General features: G+C 33.4%; 2 protein-coding genes and 1 non-coding gene across 3 annotated transcripts; 2 read left to right on the top strand and 1 right to left on the bottom strand.

The window, feature by feature from the left end:
- The first annotated feature begins 4725 nt into the window (after positions 1–4725).
- On the top strand, positions 4726–5419 carry LOC112099184 (lignin-forming anionic peroxidase-like). Its single transcript, XM_024186304.1, has 2 exons — positions 4726–4885; positions 5031–5419. Exons 1-2 carry the CDS (start codon positions 4726–4728, stop codon positions 5417–5419), a joined length of 549 nt encoding a protein of 182 aa, XP_024042072.1.
- Positions 5420–14654: 9235 nt separating this feature from the next.
- On the bottom strand, positions 14655–16994 carry LOC112099192 (the record flags this gene model as incomplete). Its single annotated transcript, XM_024186312.1, has 3 exons — positions 14655–16019; positions 16125–16334; positions 16392–16994. Coding segments are annotated over 3 exons (2178 nt in total), but the record flags the coding sequence as incomplete, so codon positions are not given.
- LOC112101639 lies at positions 16585–16691 on the top strand. The gene has a single exon (XR_002907662.1). It is a non-coding gene; the product is annotated as a small nucleolar RNA R71 (small nucleolar RNA).
- Positions 16995–17399: the final 405 nt, after the last annotated feature.

Raw genomic sequence — 17399 nt, forward strand, 5'->3', positions numbered from 1 at the left:
TATCATTTAGCTCTATTAACCCAAAAAATTAACTCCAATATTTTTTTAATACATAAAATATAAATTAAAAATAAATATAATAATATTTACATTTTAAAATAGTTTCAATATTTGAAAAAATAACTTCAATCTTTCATAATCTATTAGACATACTTTATATGTTATATAAATTTTATAATAAATGGAAACATAATTTTAAAATAGAAGGACAAAAATTTATATTATTTTGAATATCACATAAAATAACTTTAACATAATTAATACTTCAAAAATATTTTACTAATTGTCAAACCTATTTAACCCAAGTATTTATTTCTAAACTTTATAATAAATAAAATTATATTATTAAAATAACTATAATAGTTTAAAATTTAAAATTACTTTAAATTTTAAAAAATATTTTAATATTATTAGCCTACTAGACAAATTAAATTATTATATTATATTTGTATTTACTAAAAAAGGTTGAAATCGACTCTATTTTGTTACGATATTCAAAGGATATTATGACTAAAAAAGAATTTTATTGTCCTTTATTGAAAACTTAAAGATATGCATGACCATTTTGCAAACCTTAGAGGTGTAGCCTTTTTTTTTTTTTTGGAAAACCTGAAAAATCGAGAAATTTATTAAATAAAGTCCAAACATTTGATCAAGTGGACTTATATTTAGCAATACCACTTAAGGTGAATTGCTATCGATAATAACACTTACAATAACATATTTCATATAGATCAGTCTCTTTTTGTGGTCCTTCTCGTGTGGAAAGATAGTATAGGCCCACTCATTAAAGCTGATACTTTTGCCTGGTCTCTATCACGTGGTAAGTTAGGTCGGTCATTTTGCCTGGTCATTTTTTAGTGGTAAAGTAGTGTGAGCTTGCTCATTGATACCATATGAAAGCTCATGGATTTAACTTATATTCAAAAGTTAGCTTAAAAGCTGATGATCACCCCAATATTCTATGTAACTATTCAAAGCCGATGTGGGATAACATTTTGAACACATACGGTAAAACCTCAACGAGTTAATAGGCTTGAAACCATGAAAAATTAATTAGTAAAAATGAATATTTTTCAATCGATAAACTAATAAATAAGCATTGATTGTATTCGTAGCACTGATTTTACCTTAATTTATATTATTATGTTTTAGCTTAATAATAGTTAGTTGTTTTACGTTAGTAGTAATAGATTTATTGTAAAGTTTTTAATTTTCCATGTTAAAAATGATTATAGACCCGTCTGATGCAAAGAAAAGCTCAAGGCTCCTATATTATTTATAGTGTTATTTAGGTAGCTGACTCTACATAATATTACAGATTGGTTTTGTCCACGAAGGCGCGAGGCTATTCATGTGTAATAACAACAAAGATCCTAGACCTGTAATTCCATGTTGCCTTTGAAGTATACCTGGTCTTCATTATTTGCTTGTTGATGACTTTGTCTTTAGAGCAAATTAATCAATCAAACATTTACAATTTCAAAAAAAAAAAAAAGAAATAATCAAAACATTTGCGTGGAGATCATGATTGCTTGATGTGCATGGCATCTTCTTCTGCTATTATACGCGTATCTTCTGTTAATTAATTTATTTGGTGAACTTTGAGGCCGTTGGAAAAGATTTTTGCAGATGTGGTCAAAATTTTCCGCACAGCTGTATTAAATCAAATAATGGTAAATACTAGTTTAGTTCTTATATTTTGAATTAAGTGTCAGTTGGGTTTTTATATTTTGAACACTCTTATATATTGTTAAACGTGTTATACTTTTGCCCTTATTTTTTTAACTTTTACAAAAATAGTTACAATAATCTTGGGGATGTTAATAAAAATAAAAAATATTAATTTATCAAATTAATCCTAAAAGTAAATAAAAATTGCTATAAAATTTCTTTTTATTATTTTACTTTTAGGATTAATTTGATATTAATTTGCTAAATTTTGTAAAAATATTAATGTAAATAATAAAAAGTTTGTTTGAAGATATTATTACAAAAATACAGAAAAAAATAAGAATAAGAACACATGTTTAATAGAAGGGATGTTTTAAAAAAAATTTTAGAATATAAAAACTAAACGAAACAGTTAATGTTACGTTTACTTGTCAGTAATCGGAATGGACTGGAATAAGAATGGACTGGAATCGGAATGACCTGGAATGAGAATGGGAAATGAGAATCAGAATAAGTTGTTTACTTGACCTATAGGAATCAGAATCGGAATAGGCTGAAATCCCATTGATGTGTTTATTTTATCTTGTAATCGAAATCGGAATGAGTTAAAATGTAACAAATTACTAAAAAGTACTTGATGAATTATTATCATAATAATAATTTTATATTGTAATTATAGTGATTATTTATTCAAAAATTATTATTATTATTAATTTTTGTGAATAATATATTAATTAATTTTATTTTTAATTAATTAATTATAATGATATAATAATTAATATAATTATTATATTAATTATTATTATAACAATATATTAATTATTGTGATTATTTATTAAAAAATTATTATTATTATTATTATTAATTGTGAATAATATATTAATATATTAATTATTGTAAATTTTTTAATTAATTAATTATAATGATACACTAATTAATTATAATAATTATATTAATTATTATTATAAAAATATATTAATTATTGTGATTATTTATTCAAAAACTATAATTATTAATACATTATTGTTAATAAGATATTAATATATTAATTAATAGTAATAATTATATTAATAATTATTAAAATTATATATTAATTGATTAATTATAATTATTAATATATTATTGTTAATAATATACTAATATATTAATTAATAGTAATAAATATATTAATTAATTAATAATAAAAGTGTATTAATTATTATGATTATTTATCAAAAATTATAATTATTAATAATTATTGTTAATAATATATTAATATATTAATTAACAGTAACAATTATATTAATTAATTAGTTAATAATATTTTAATCAATTATAATAATTATAATAGTAGTATATTAAATAATTATTTAATTATTAAAAATATAATAATTATTGTGATTATTTATAAGAAAATATAATTATTAATAATTATTGTTCATAATATATTAATATATTAATTATTAGTAAAAATTATATTAATTAATTATTAATATAATTATTATAGTTGTATATTAATTAATTAATAATAATTAATTAATTATTTTGATTATTTATCATTACTAATAATTATTGTTTATAATACATTAATATATTAATTAATATAATAATTAATTAATAATAATATGTGAATTAATTATAATCATAATATATTAATTATTGTGATTATTTATTCAAAAACTACAATTATTAATAATTATTGTTAATAATATATTAATTAATTATAAATGAGGACAATATGGACATTTTTAATTTTGGGGGAGGGCAAAATAGTCATTTCTAGGAATGGGAGACTCATTCCCACCTCCCCCTTGGGAATGAGTGTCTCATTCCTCATTTCTAAATTATGGTGGGCCCCACGATTCCAATTCCAATTCTCGACTCTATTTTGTGAAGTAAACGCCGTCAATCGTTCCGATTCCCGGCTCTATTTGGTATATAATATGAGAACTGTGTCCATTCATTAGTTGAGTCCAGAAAAAAATCAGTTATACCCCTTACTTTTTTATCAATTTATTAAAATAATAATATTTTTATTTTATTTTCATATATATCCCCAACTTAGTTACCCTTATGTTTCCATAAATTTAGTATAACAATAGAATTTTTATATACGCCAATATTGACGCAAACATATGCCACTAAATTTGAAATAAGATCAATGGATCCGACCATGCCCATGAGAGTCTATAAAACGTAACATTTTGTTTTTTTTTTACTACAAAATGCTCACTTTGAAATATCACTAAAATTTTTGGGTAATTTTAGGGGTTTTGATCCATCCCGCAACATAAATACCTAGTGATCATAATCGAACATAAAAACTTTTATAAACGTTAAATAGTAACTACTGTCCCAAAAAAAAGTTAAATAATGACAGAAAACTTCATGAAAAAAAAACTATTCACAGAGATTAAGATAAGATGGAGACAAAAATGGTTTACTTGACCTCGAAATTGATGTTTACTTCCAATTTTAATTATTAGATGGGTGGACATACGCCCGCTTATTATTGCCTACGTATCTCGGTTTGTTGATCTAATAACTTCCACTGGACTCCCAATCTCTTAGCATCAACATAGCTAAGAGTTGACATATGTTTGGATAAAATTAACAATTAAGTAAATTGAGTGCGACGTCGGGTAAATTATACGGCGTGTAATAAGGTCAACATTAATATTTTTTTAAAATTAGGCAATTACAACTAATTAGTTATTAGCTGTATCCCTGTCATTATTGATTTTCATAGGTTTCCAGGTTGAATACTTAACGAGAAAACATATGAACAGAATATTGTTAAGGCACAAATTTATTTCCCATGCAAAAATTAATACATCGGAGCATAAGGTTGGTTTGCTCTACACACGGCATGCAGCAATCATGTGTATATGCATGAAGCCGCCTTAATGGACCAAACCCAAAAAACTACTAATAAATTTCATAGAGATGTAGCTAGCACTATATACACCATGCAAAGTTTGAGCTTCTCCTTCATCTTTCAACACTCACTCGGATAATATCCCATTTCATTCGTCATAGTTACTTGTAATAAGCACTAAGCAGCCTAATAATATGGCTTCCCTTTCTCAAATAATATTTGTCTCCATATTGTTGTTGATCATCTCTACACAATGTGAAGCACAACTCTCACCAACATTCTATGGATTGGACACACTTATTTCCACCTTCGCTACCAAGGGCTTTAGCGCAAGAGACTTGGTTGCCCTTTCAGGTACCTCTCTCTCTGTATATATATCTTCATCTCATTATGTGTATATAAAATAGTATATCATAATATATAGAAAATAACATTTCTTATTTAATTATTACTAACTAATCAATATTGATATTAATTAATTGCTTCGTTTGAAATTCAGGAGCTCATACAATCGGCCGAGCGCAATGTGCGTTTTTCCGTGATAGGATTTATAACAATCAAAGCGATATTGACGCCGGATTTGCAAGCACTCGAAGGCGTCAGTGTCCTGCTAGTGGTGGTGACAGCAACCTATCACCACTTGATTTGGTGACACCCCGTTCTTTTGATAACAATTACTTTAAGAATCTCGTTCAGAAGAAAGGACTTCTTGCATCAGACCAAGTTCTCTTTAGTGGCAGATCCACTGACTCAATTGTTGCTGAATATAGCAAAAATTGTTCAAAATTTAAGTCTGATTTTGCAGCTGCTATGATCGAGATGGCAGATATCAGTCCTCTAACTGGCACTGCCGGACAAATTCGAAGAGTTTGCAATCTTGTCAACTGATAATCAGTTGCCCAAGAATTTCTCTTAATTATTCTTAATTGTTTTATATTTCAACGGAGAAATTATCTATTCCTGCCTTCATGAAATTCTAATTAGCCAATTGTTTATTGTACTCTTTATTCAGTTAATACAAACATGATGAATTTATTGTTGTATGTTTGCAAATTCTCTTAACAAAAGTATGAATGTTTTCTATAGTTGATTATATTTTAAAATAATACCAAACCACAGGGGTGGAGCTCAAGTTCGACTCTACGGCGGCCATATTATAACATAAAACATTCAAAGCTGGTTATATAGTTTAAAAAAGTGGGTTCGCTTGTTTCTAAAGAAGGAGAGAGAAACGAATTTGTTAATAAGAAATTAATGTTATCAAAATTAAGGTTTGAGGATCATATGATTCAAATGAGATTTTTCTTCCAAAGTTTAAAAATTATAAGAAAACATACAGGGGATAAAATGAAGATTTTGTACCTAAAACGCATGATATTATCGTATTTTTTATAAAAATTTACTGATTCTACAAAAGCTTGCAGGTGCCTTGGCACGCTTTAAATAATTACTAGACTAATAATATATGATAAGGATAATGTTCAATTCTTAAGCTACTTTTGAGTATGAGTTAAATCCATAAGCCTTTATATGGTATCTACGAGCAGGTTTACACTACCTTACCACTTGAAAATGACTAGACAAAATGACCAGTCTACCTTACCACATTGTAAGGACCAAGTAAAAGGATCAGCCTCTATGAGTAGCCTACACTACCTTTCCACATGACATGGATTAGACAAAGAGAAGTAATATATATGTTATCATATGTGTAACTAATGTTACACTCCATCTTCAGGGGTAAGGCTCACTGTATTTCCCGATTAGGTGTTTGGCCTTTAATTAATAAATTTCTCAATTTCTCCAATTTCTTTTTTAAATATAGTTTACTACTATAACACACGTACACACGTTTAAGAATATGAGTTGGTAGACACTTACGTGGATCCCGTGAAAATCCAATGCATTCTAGCAACAAGGTACTTTGTCCTCCTGCAACTAATTTTTTTTTTTTCAATTTTTTCTTCTTTTGCTCTAAGTTAATTTGCTTTTTCTTTAACAGATAAAGTCACTGGACATGTTCCGGCGCGACGCTAGCTGTCTGGCTCTCTTAACGGACGGAAGTGCATCATTGGGTCTTGATTTGAGCTTTGTAACTCGTGTGTTTCTAAATGAACCAATCTGGGACAGAAGGTAATAATATTTTATCTTATTTTTTCTTCTTTATTTGATAAGGAAGGTAATACTATTTTATCATGATCAAGGATATTTGAGATTTTGCTTATATGAGTTTCTTCAATGCCTCAGTATTAGATTAGTTACTAGTTTGATTTTGATGGGAGTCGAAGCCAACAAAAATAAATTCCTACTCTAAATAAATTGTGTATAGTGATTGAGCAGGGTCGTGTCCACAGAGATCGGTAATTAATTAAATCCTTTTGAAACGTAAAACGTAAAATAGGGGAATTGTTGACAATAATAAAAATCAAATTAAAATAATAAGAATGCAAATTAAAGTTGTAATTCAAATTGGAGAAAGCTCTGGTTGAAGGAATTAACTCAGCTTGATTCGACTACTGATCATTGATTCAAATATAGATTATTATTACTCATGAATAGACCGGTTATAGCTACTGAGACCCTCTAATAGCCAATCTCTCCTTAACTAGTCAATAACCAAGGTACGACCGTTGGTTATTTCCCTAATCAATAGACAACCCTAGATACGATCATAGAATTTAATCAATTGACAGCCTGAAAAACCAGAGAGACCCAAATCCTAATCAATACATATGATGATTCATTTAAATTAGATTGTTTATTCTCACAACACAACTCTCTGCTATGTTATTTGTCACAAATATTAAATTCTTCATACGATGAATCCTTTAATTGACAATAGATTAAGTTGATAATTAAATAGTGGCCAATTACCTAATTAACAAACATAATCATGAAACTAATTCAGAGAATAAATAAATACCCAAAAAGCAATAAAACAATTAAAGCACAAGAAAGATCTCACAGTAGTGATGAATCAAAGCTTCATTAACCTTCAACCAGAAAAATGGGTTTAGTTCCTCATAGAGAGAAGAGAAAAATTAGATCTAGGGTTTCTTTTTCTCCAATCCAAAATCCCCCCTTTTTCACAATAGATTCCTCCTTTAAATACTCTCTCTCTCTTCTCTTTTAGAGTTCTATTTAAAATAAAATACTAATATCTGAAATATTAAATTCGTAATTACAAAAATAACCAAAAATACAAAATACGTTAAACTAAAAACTGCAGGTCCGCAGTTGACAGCACGCGCCCACGCCTTATCAATAAAGTTCTTCTGCCGCTCATAATTTCTCCAAGAGAACAATCATCCTTAAAAATCATCTTGTAGCTCAATTTTATCACCAATCAATAGAATTGCACCTACAAAAGTAAAACACAAGTAAATCATTATTATTAAGTGCAAAACATCGATATTAAGGGAAGTAAACAATGCAAAACTAGTGCATAAATTGCACTCTAACAAATTCCCCTACACCAAGCTGATGCTTGTCCTCAAGCATATAACTCAAGATTAATCCCAAATCTCCACTCAGTTCTCATCTCAACTCATCCAAAAACAATTTTAAGCAAGTATACCCCAAGAAATTAAGTCGATCAACATTCGAGAGACAAGGATTTTAAAGCATAGAATCTCATAAGATAGAATAAGAACATTCAACCACCAAGAAGATCCATTCAAAATTCAAGTGCAACAAGATTTAATAGCCCTCTCATTGACTTCACTCCATGCACTCAAAGTGTTTAGGGTGTCATTTATTCACTCAAATCAAATCAAAGAATGCTATTACCATAAGCTTGCTCATATATCACATCTCAATCCACAAAACATGAATAAAATGCAAAAATCTAAGGGTCTTAAAAGGGTTGTAATGGGGTTAAATGGGTTAAATGAAAAAGAAAGGTTTACGAAAGAAAAAGAGATCAAAATGAGAAGAATGAACTCATTGAATGAACTTATGATATCAAAATGCTTATTTCTACTCAAGTCACCAAGAATGTAAACATTTTTTTTTTCGATTTTTCTTTTTCTTTTTTTTCTTTTTCTTTTTCTTTTTTTTTCTTTTTCTTTATTTTTTTTCTTTTTTTTCATTTTTTTTTTCGAATCAAACAAAAGAAACGAACCTTGCACAATTTAATTCAAGCATAATGCTTGTTGATCTAATTGAGAAACTTCAATACAAGGTAGAAAATGCAACAAAATATATCCACACAATGAGTTCAAAAATCTTCTTAAATTGAGGCTCAAAAAGAAGAAAAATGGTTAAGTAGACGGAGAGAATTAGATGGGTAATGGTTAAGGCTCAAACAAAAGTAGCAAATAAAGGTCTTCGGGTAGAGAAAAAGGAAAATGCGAGAATAGAAAAATGGTAAATGGTTTGCCCTTATCATTTTAATGCCTAAAATCCCGTAATGTGGCTTCAACATGCATAACAAAGCAAGTTCTAGAATAAACAAACTAGGATTGATATTCACATAACAAAAATAATTAGAGCAAAGTGGTTGCTCATAGGCTCAAATCCTCACAAAGTTGGTAAATTTGCCATCAAATCATGTACACTCTTCAAATGAATCAACCATCAATAGTGGTGTAGAATGAGAAGAAGGTATGAGTGATATATAAAAGAAAAGGTAAAAATGATAAGAAGTGAGAAAGATGTATGTAGTAATATGAAAAGTGAAAGATAAAATGTGAGTGATGAAAGAGTATGGTAAAATAAAAATAAAAATAAATAGTTTGAGATAGATGGGAGAAAAGTAGTGAGAAAGAAAAGAAAAGAAAAATAATAATATATGAAGCATACTAACTCCAAAATCATTTAAGGATGAGTAGAGTGAAAATAAATGAGTAGAGTGAAAATACTACTTCCAGACATCAATAATGCAAAAATCCCTCCCCCACACCAAGAACTTACATTGTCCCCAATGTAAGATAATCAAGGCTCACATAAAAATTAAAGCGTAAGGATAAAAGTTTAAGGGCAAAAAGAAACTTCCCTGAATTGTGAGCTTTGATCCACATAACGTCTATGGGCTTGGCGGAAATGGTGGGGTAAATCCCACACTCTTGAAGTATGCGGCCAAATTCTGCTCCATTTTGTTCAACTTGTGCTCCATTTTCTCTAACTGATTGCTCAAAGGTGGTGCGGATGTAGAAGGAATAGTTGGCGGGGCAACAGTGTCATCGTCAAACTCGTCATCAGAGGTAGCACCACTCCTAGCATAAAGCTTCTTCGGAAGTTGAGTGGGTCCTGGTTCAGTAAACTGAAATCTCCCCTCCTTGAATTCGACCACACCTGTTCTTTCAAACACAGACATATCCAAAAATTCCTTTTTGCAAGCAGGATGCAAATCATTATTGTCAGGATCAAGCACACATAGGTTTATAGCTAACAGAGTAATGTATGGACCAAGAAATAAAGTCCTATACCGTTTAAGCACACTTTGAAATTGATCCGCTAACCAAAAACCTAAATTAGGCCTCACATCATTTAACATGCACCAGATAAAATAAAATTCAGTTTTAGAGAAAATTCCTGAGTGATCTTTCTTGACTAAAAAATTATATGCTAAGAATCGATGCACACATTTCAAAACACGATCACGTAAGAAAGAACTCTTTGATTTACTCGGGTCATAGGCATTGTGATCAACAGATAAATTACGCCAAAGACCATAAGGCTCAAAATTTTCGCTAAAGTCACAAGTTGTTCCTAAATATTCATCACTAGTAGAATAATCATCATTAATGAATCCTAAAGCTAGGTTAAAATCCGTGATAGAGTGTGAAAAATTTCGTCCCATTAACCTAAACTTAATGACATCCGGGGTATGCAAAGTAAAATCATTCGGCATAGTGAATTGAAAAGTAGCATAAAACTCCCTAATCAACTCAACATAACCCAAGCAATCAACATCAACAAACTTACGCAACCCAATCTTATCTATCAAAGAATCAAAATTATCTTTAACATTTAATTTTTCAAGAGTCGGGTAATGAATATACTTAGCTGGAAGTATTTTGCGCGTGGAAATATCTTTGTACCTCTCTTTCTCTTGTTGAGTCGCAAATGCGAAGCACCCTCCGAGATTGGATTCCGCAAGTGGCAAAACACTCATGCCTTTTCCATGCTTCGATCTTTGTCTCACGGCTTGGCGTGAATCTGAAATTATGTTCCATGGAACCGTAGTGGGAGCGGCAATCTTAGATTTCTTTGCGACGGGTGTCTTTTTCGACGACTTGGAAGTAGATGCTTTCCTCTTCGGCATTGTTACAATAATTGCACTCACGGATTTCGATTTACCCGGCTGGAATACAGGGCGTAGGCTGGTTGTGTTGCGCTTGCTGCTCGGCTGGAGCTTGTTGCGCGAGTTCGGGCTGGTTGTGCGCGCTGCTGAGGGTTGCTTTGCGGGTGCTGGTTCGTTGCTGTGTTGCGCGCACGGGGCTGTTGCCCGCGAGAGCTGGTTCACGTTGCTGGTTCGTTGCGCTGCGGAGCTGTTGCGCTGCGGGTGCTGGTTCGTTGCTGTGTTGCGCGCGCGGGGCTGTTGCCCGCGAGAGCTGGTTCGCGTTGCTGCGGGGCTGTTGCGCGCGAGAGCCAGTTCGCGTTGCGGGTCTACGTTGCAGATCTGTTGCGCTGCGCGCGGCGGCTGGGGCTGATTCGCGCTGCGCGTGCGGGCTGGGGATGCTGGAGCTTGCTGCTGGTTCTGGGCGTACTCGTCTGCTGCTGCTGGTTGCGCGGTGAAGGCTGGAGCTGATGCTGCTGGTTGCGGCTGGGGCTGATGCTGCTGTAAAACGATAATCAACAGTAATTTTTGAATTAGGGATTTGTGAACAGTGATTTTTGATTTTTGGTTTTTTTTTTGTTTTTTTTTATATATATATAAATAAATAAATAAAAGAAAGAAAGGAACGAAAATAAATAAATAAATGATGATTTTCGATTTTTGGTTTTTTTTTTTTTTTTTTTTTTTTTTTTTTTTAGTGATGAATCACTTTGAAACACTAAAAATTTCAGAAGTACTTTTCTAATAAGTACGTGGGCACGCCTTATCAAAAATTTTCTTCTGACCAAAATAAGCAAACACATTAAATTTCAGAAGTACTTTTCTAATAAGTACGTGGGCACGCCTTAAAACTTTGAGACATTAAAAATTACAGAAGTACTTATTAGCTAAGACGTGGGCACGCCTTATCAAAAATTTTCTTCTGACCAAAATAAGCAAACTCATTTTCATTTTTTTTTCATTTTTTTTTAAGAAGATAAAACAAAAACCAAAATAAATAAATCATTTGGGTTGCCTCCCAAAAAGCGCCTTTGTTTTATGTCTTTGGCTAGACACATTTACGCATCAATCTCCATAAATAGGATTCTCGAGAGCCAATTCCTCCACAATATTCACCGAAAAACCTTCGTAAAAAGGTTTTAAACGATGACCATTAACCTTAAAGGCTTTATTAGAGATTGGACTCCGAATCTCAACTGCACCATGAGGAAAAACATTAGTAACAATAAAAGGTCCTACCCAACGAGAACGTAATTTACCAGGAAAAAGTTTAAGTTTAGAGTGAAAGAGAAGAACTTTTTGACCAATGGTGAACTCCTTTCTCAAAATCATTCTGTCATGAAATGTCTTCGTCTTTTCCTTGTAAAATCGCGAACTCTCGTAGGATTCATTTCTAATCTCCTCCAACTCTTGCAGCTGCAACTTCCTCTGCTTTCCCGCTTCATCCATCCGCATATTGCATTGCTTAACCGCCCAGTATGCTCTGTGCTCAAGTTCTACAGGTAAATGACAAGGCTTACCAAATACTAAACGATAAGGAGACATACCTATGGGAGTTTTGTAAGCGGTGCGATACGCCCATAATGCATCATCTAATCGCAAACTCCAATCCTTTCGATTTGGACTAACTGTCTTTTCAAGAATAGACTTGATTTCTCTGTTTGATATCTCAGCTTGTCCACTTGTCTGTGGATGATAGGCGGTAGACACTCGGTGGGTAACATGATATCTTTTGAACAGAGCTTCCACCACTCGATTACATAAATGAGTGCCTCTATCACTTATCATCGCTCTCGGTACACCAAACCTGGCAAAAATATTAGACTTGACAAAATCTACAACAACTTTAGCATTGTCAGTCCGGGTGGCCTTAGCCTCTACCCACTTAGAAACGTAATCCACTGCTAAAAGAATGTAAGAATTGCCAAAAGATGAGGGAAAAGGTCCCATAAAATCAATGCCCCACACATCGAATATTTCACATACAAGAATAGGGGTAAGTGGCATTTGATTTCTATGACTTAAATTACCAGTCTTTTGACAACTCTCACACGACTTACAAAACATATATGAATCACGAAATAAAGTAGGCCAAAATAAACCACATTCTAACACCTTGGATGCTGTCCTTTTGGGACCAAAATGACCACCACATGCATATGAGTGGCAAAATTGAAGAATAGAAGGAATTTCAAACTCAGATACGCACCTTCTGATGACTTGGTCAGAGCAATGTTTCCACAAGTAAGGGTCATCCCAAACATAGTATTTAGCATCGCTCTTAATTTTATCCTTTTGAGCCCTCGTCAGATCACTAGGTAGTGTTCTTGTAACTAAGTAATTGACAATGTCAGCGTACCAAGGAACCATACCTTGAGTTACAAAGAGATGCTCATCTGGAAAATCATCTTTCAAAGGTGCTGCTTCTTCACTCGTGGTTAATCTACTAAGGTGGTCTGCAACTAAGTTTTCTATTCCTTTCTTGTCACGGATCTCCAAGTTGAATTCTTGAAGCAATAGGATCCAACGGATAAGTCTCGGTTTCGCTTCCTTCTTGGCGAGCAAATATCTGAGAGCTGCATGGTCAGAAAAAACAATCACTTTAGTACCCAATAAATATGAACGGAATTTTTCTAAAGCAAAAACAATAGCTAAAAGTTCTTTTTCCGTTGTCGAGTAATTGCACTGAGCACTATCAAGTGTTCTTGATGCGTAATATATCACATGAGCAGCTCTTCCAACCCTTTGTCCGAGAACAGCACCAACAGCATAATTACTGGCGTCGCACATTATCTCAAAAGGGAGGCTCCAGTCTGGTGGCTGTATAATTGGAGCTGAAGTCAACAACTCCTTAAGTTTATCAAATGCTACCTTGCATGCTTCATGAAAATCAAACGTCACATCTTTCTGAAGAAGCTTGCATAAAGGCTGAGCTATCTTCGAAAAATCCTTGATAAATCGTCTATAGAAACCTGCATGACCAAGGAAAGAACGAACTTCCCGCACACATGTGGGATAAGGTAAAGATTTAATAACATCTATTTTAGCTTTATCTACCTCAATTCCTCTAGCAGAGACTACATGACCCAAAATAATGCCTTGATCTACCATAAAATGACATTTTTCATAATTCAAGACAAGGTTTGTTTCAATGCATCTTTCAAGCACTTTCTTCAGATTATAGAGACAATCATCGAAAGAATCAGCATAGACTGTAAAATCGTCCATAAATACTTCTATAGTGTTTTCTACATAGTCTGAAAAAATACTGACCATGCACCTCTGAAAAGTGGCGGGAGCGTTACAAAGACCAAATGGCATACGTCGGTACGCAAAGGTTGCAAAAGGACATGTGAAGGTAGTCTTCTCCTGATCCTCAGGCGCAACTGGTATCTGATGAAAACCTGAATAGCCATCAAGACAACAAAAGTGAGATTTTCCTGCCAACCTTTCAAGCATCTGATCAATAAAAGGAATAGGAAAATGATCCTTCCTAGTGAGTGAATTAAGCTTTCTAAAATCAATACAAACCCTCCACACATTCTGAACTCGGGTAGGAACTAACTCACCATAAGAATTCTCAACAATTGTTATACCAGTTTTCTTTGGTACCACTTGTACCGGACTTACCCATTTGCTATCCGAAATTGGATAGATTATACCTGCATCAAGAAGTTTTAGAATTTCTTTCTTCACTACTTCCATCATGAGTGGATTCAAACGGCGTTGAGCTTGAATTGAAGGTTTGGCATCTTCCTCCAGCAGTATTCTATGCATGCACGTGTACGGACTTATCCCTTTAATATCTGCAATTGTCCACCCAATAGCCTTTTTGTAATCTCATAGCACTCTAATAAGTTTCTCTTCCTCTAAAGTACTAAGCTTTGAAGAGATGATCACCGGAAGTGTCTCATCATCTCCTAAAAACATGTACTTTAGATGACTAGGCAATGGTTTAAGCTCTATTTTTGGTGCCTGCAAAATAGATGGAAGAAGTTTTGCATTAGATGAAGGTAATTCATTATTAGACATATGATGAGTTAAAGTTCTCAAAGAATTTAATTCATAAATTGTCTCTTGCAATACAGAATTTAAAACAAACTCATTTTCATCCTTTTGCAATCCTTTGAGGCCCAAACTGTTATTTAAAGCAGCTACCAATGAATCTTCAACATCCAAATAAAAAACTTCCTGCACTATAGGGTTAATAACATCCATAGAAAATACCGAATGTTCCTCACTGGGATATTTCATGGCATCATATATATTGAACTCTATAACCTCTCCATCAAACTCCATAGTAGGAGTCCCTTTATGTACATCCATTTTAGTTCTAGCAGTTTTAAGAAAAGGTCTTCCTAGCAAAATTGGGACAGAATTAGAGGAGTTATCATCTTCCATATCAAGTACATAAAAATCAGCAGGAAAAACCAACTCATTAACTTGTACTAAGACATCTTCTAATACCCCATCAGGATATGCATTAGACCTATCAGCTAGTTGAATTATCACGCCAGTTTCTTTTAATGCACCAATATTCAAAGACGAATAAATAGAACGAGGCATGACATTAATAGAAGCTCCTAGATCTAACATAGCCTTCTCAACTCTAACACTACCAATTTTGCAAGGGATAGTAAACATACCTGGATCCTTGCACTTGGGAGGTAATTTCTTTTGGAGAACTACTGAAACATTCTCCCCCATATGAACTCTTTCATCTCCTCTTAATTTTCTCTTGGAGGTGCACAGTTCCTTAAGAAATTTAGCATATCGAGGTATTTGTTTTATAGCATCTAATAAGGGAATATTTACCTCAACCTTGCGAAATGTCTCAAGGATGTCTTTCTCTTGTTCCTCCTTCTTGGATTTTGTAAACCGGCTTGGAAAAGGAGGAGGTATCACAATAGGTAGGGGTTTCGCTCTGGTGGGTTGCGCATCCTGAGATTTAGGCATCAATTCATTCTTTTCAAGCTCATCTTCTACATGCTCTGTCACTTTCTTACTAGGCTCTTGCAACTCCTTCCCACTTCTAAGGATGACGGCACTGGCGTTTTGCTTTGGATTCACCTCAGTTTGTGAAGGCAATTTCCCAGATACTTGAGACTCTAGACGGCTCATCGTAGTTGCCAATTGACTCACTTGGTTTTCCAAGTTCTGAATGCTTGCTGTAGTTGCCTGCTGAAATTGTTGAGTGTTAGTCGCAAGTGATTTAACAATTTCTTCAAGAGATATACCTGACTTGGAGTTTGACTGTGGAGGTGTTGGTTGTCTTGGTGGATACTGTTGTGGGAATCCTGACGGCCTAACGCCATAGCTGAAGTTTGGATGATCCTTCCATCCCGGATTGTATGTTTGTGCATAAGGATCATACCTCCTCTGAGGCATGCCTGGAAATCCTCCAACTGCATTGGCTTGTTCGACGGGTTCTTCTTGAAGTGTAGGACACATATCAGTTGAATGACCCATATTGTAACAAATACCACAAGTCTTCACCTCTTGCACATTACCTACAACAAACTTTTCCACAAGAGAAGTGAGTTTATCTAAACGTTGTTCAACAGAAGAAATATTTACCTCATTCACATTCCTTAAGGTGGCATCTTGTCTGTTGTCAAATTGTTGTGCATTGGCAGCCATATTTGATATCAACTCCCTTGCTTGAGTAGGAGTCTTGTTCACCAACACACCTCCACTAGCAGCATCTATCATACTCCTATCCATCAATGATAGTCCTTCGTAAAAATATTGAATAAGAAGTTGATCAGAAATCTGATGCTGAGGACAACTGGCACACAATTGTTTGAATCGCTCCCAATACTCATACAAAGTCTCCCCAGGAAGCTGTCTGATCCCACAAATATCTTTTCTGATGTTGGCAGCTCTTGAAGCAGGAAAGTACTTCTCGAGGAACTGCTTCTTCAAACCATTCCACGTTGTAATCAATCCAGGAGGCAAGTAGTACAACCAATCTTTAGCTAGCCCATCTACAGAGAACGGAAAAGCACGCAGCTTAATCTGCTCTTCAGTCACGCCTTGTGGCCTCATACTTGAGCACACAACATGAAACTCCTTGAGATGTTTATGAGGATCTTCACCTGCAAAACCATGAAACTTGGGTAATAAGTGAATAAGACCAGACTTTAATTCAAAATTTACCTCCAAGTCTACATATTGAATGCAGAGTGGTTGTTGATTCAAGTCTGGTTCAGCTAACTCTCTAAGAGTTCTTTCTACAGGTGCAGGTCTATCCATCACTTGTTCTTCTGAATCGCTAGATGATTCAACTAAATCAGGCACCGTATATGTTTCAGAAAGCAAAGGCGACGAGGATCGTTGCTTAGCTCGCTTAGTCTGCTGTCTCAGCTGGCGAGCTGTCTTCTCAATTTCAGGATCAAACGAAAGTGTACCTGTACGAGAAGAACGAATCATACACCAAGTAAAATGTAAAAAGGATTAAATAAATGACACCAATCCCCGGCAACGGCGCCAAAATTTGATGGGAGTCGAAGCCAACAAAAATAAATTCCTACTCTAAATAAATTGTGTATAGTGATTGAGCAGGGTCGTGTCCACAGAGATCGG

Source organism: Citrus clementina, unplaced genomic scaffold, assembly GCF_000493195.1.
Source record: "Citrus clementina cultivar Clemenules unplaced genomic scaffold, Citrus_clementina_v1.0 scaffold_9, whole genome shotgun sequence".
NCBI classification, from domain to species: domain Eukaryota; kingdom Viridiplantae; phylum Streptophyta; class Magnoliopsida; order Sapindales; family Rutaceae; genus Citrus; species Citrus x clementina.

Bases quoted from the DNA above. Each gene is read 5' to 3' on its own strand.
- LOC112099184 (XM_024186304.1), top strand. From the start codon at position 4,726: ATGGCTTCCCTTTCTCAAATAATATTTGTCTCCATATTGTTGTTGATC. The intron at 4,886-5,030 runs GTACCTCTCTCT...TTTGAAATTCAG, and splicing joins AGACTTGGTTGCCCTTTCAG to GAGCTCATACAATCGGCCGA.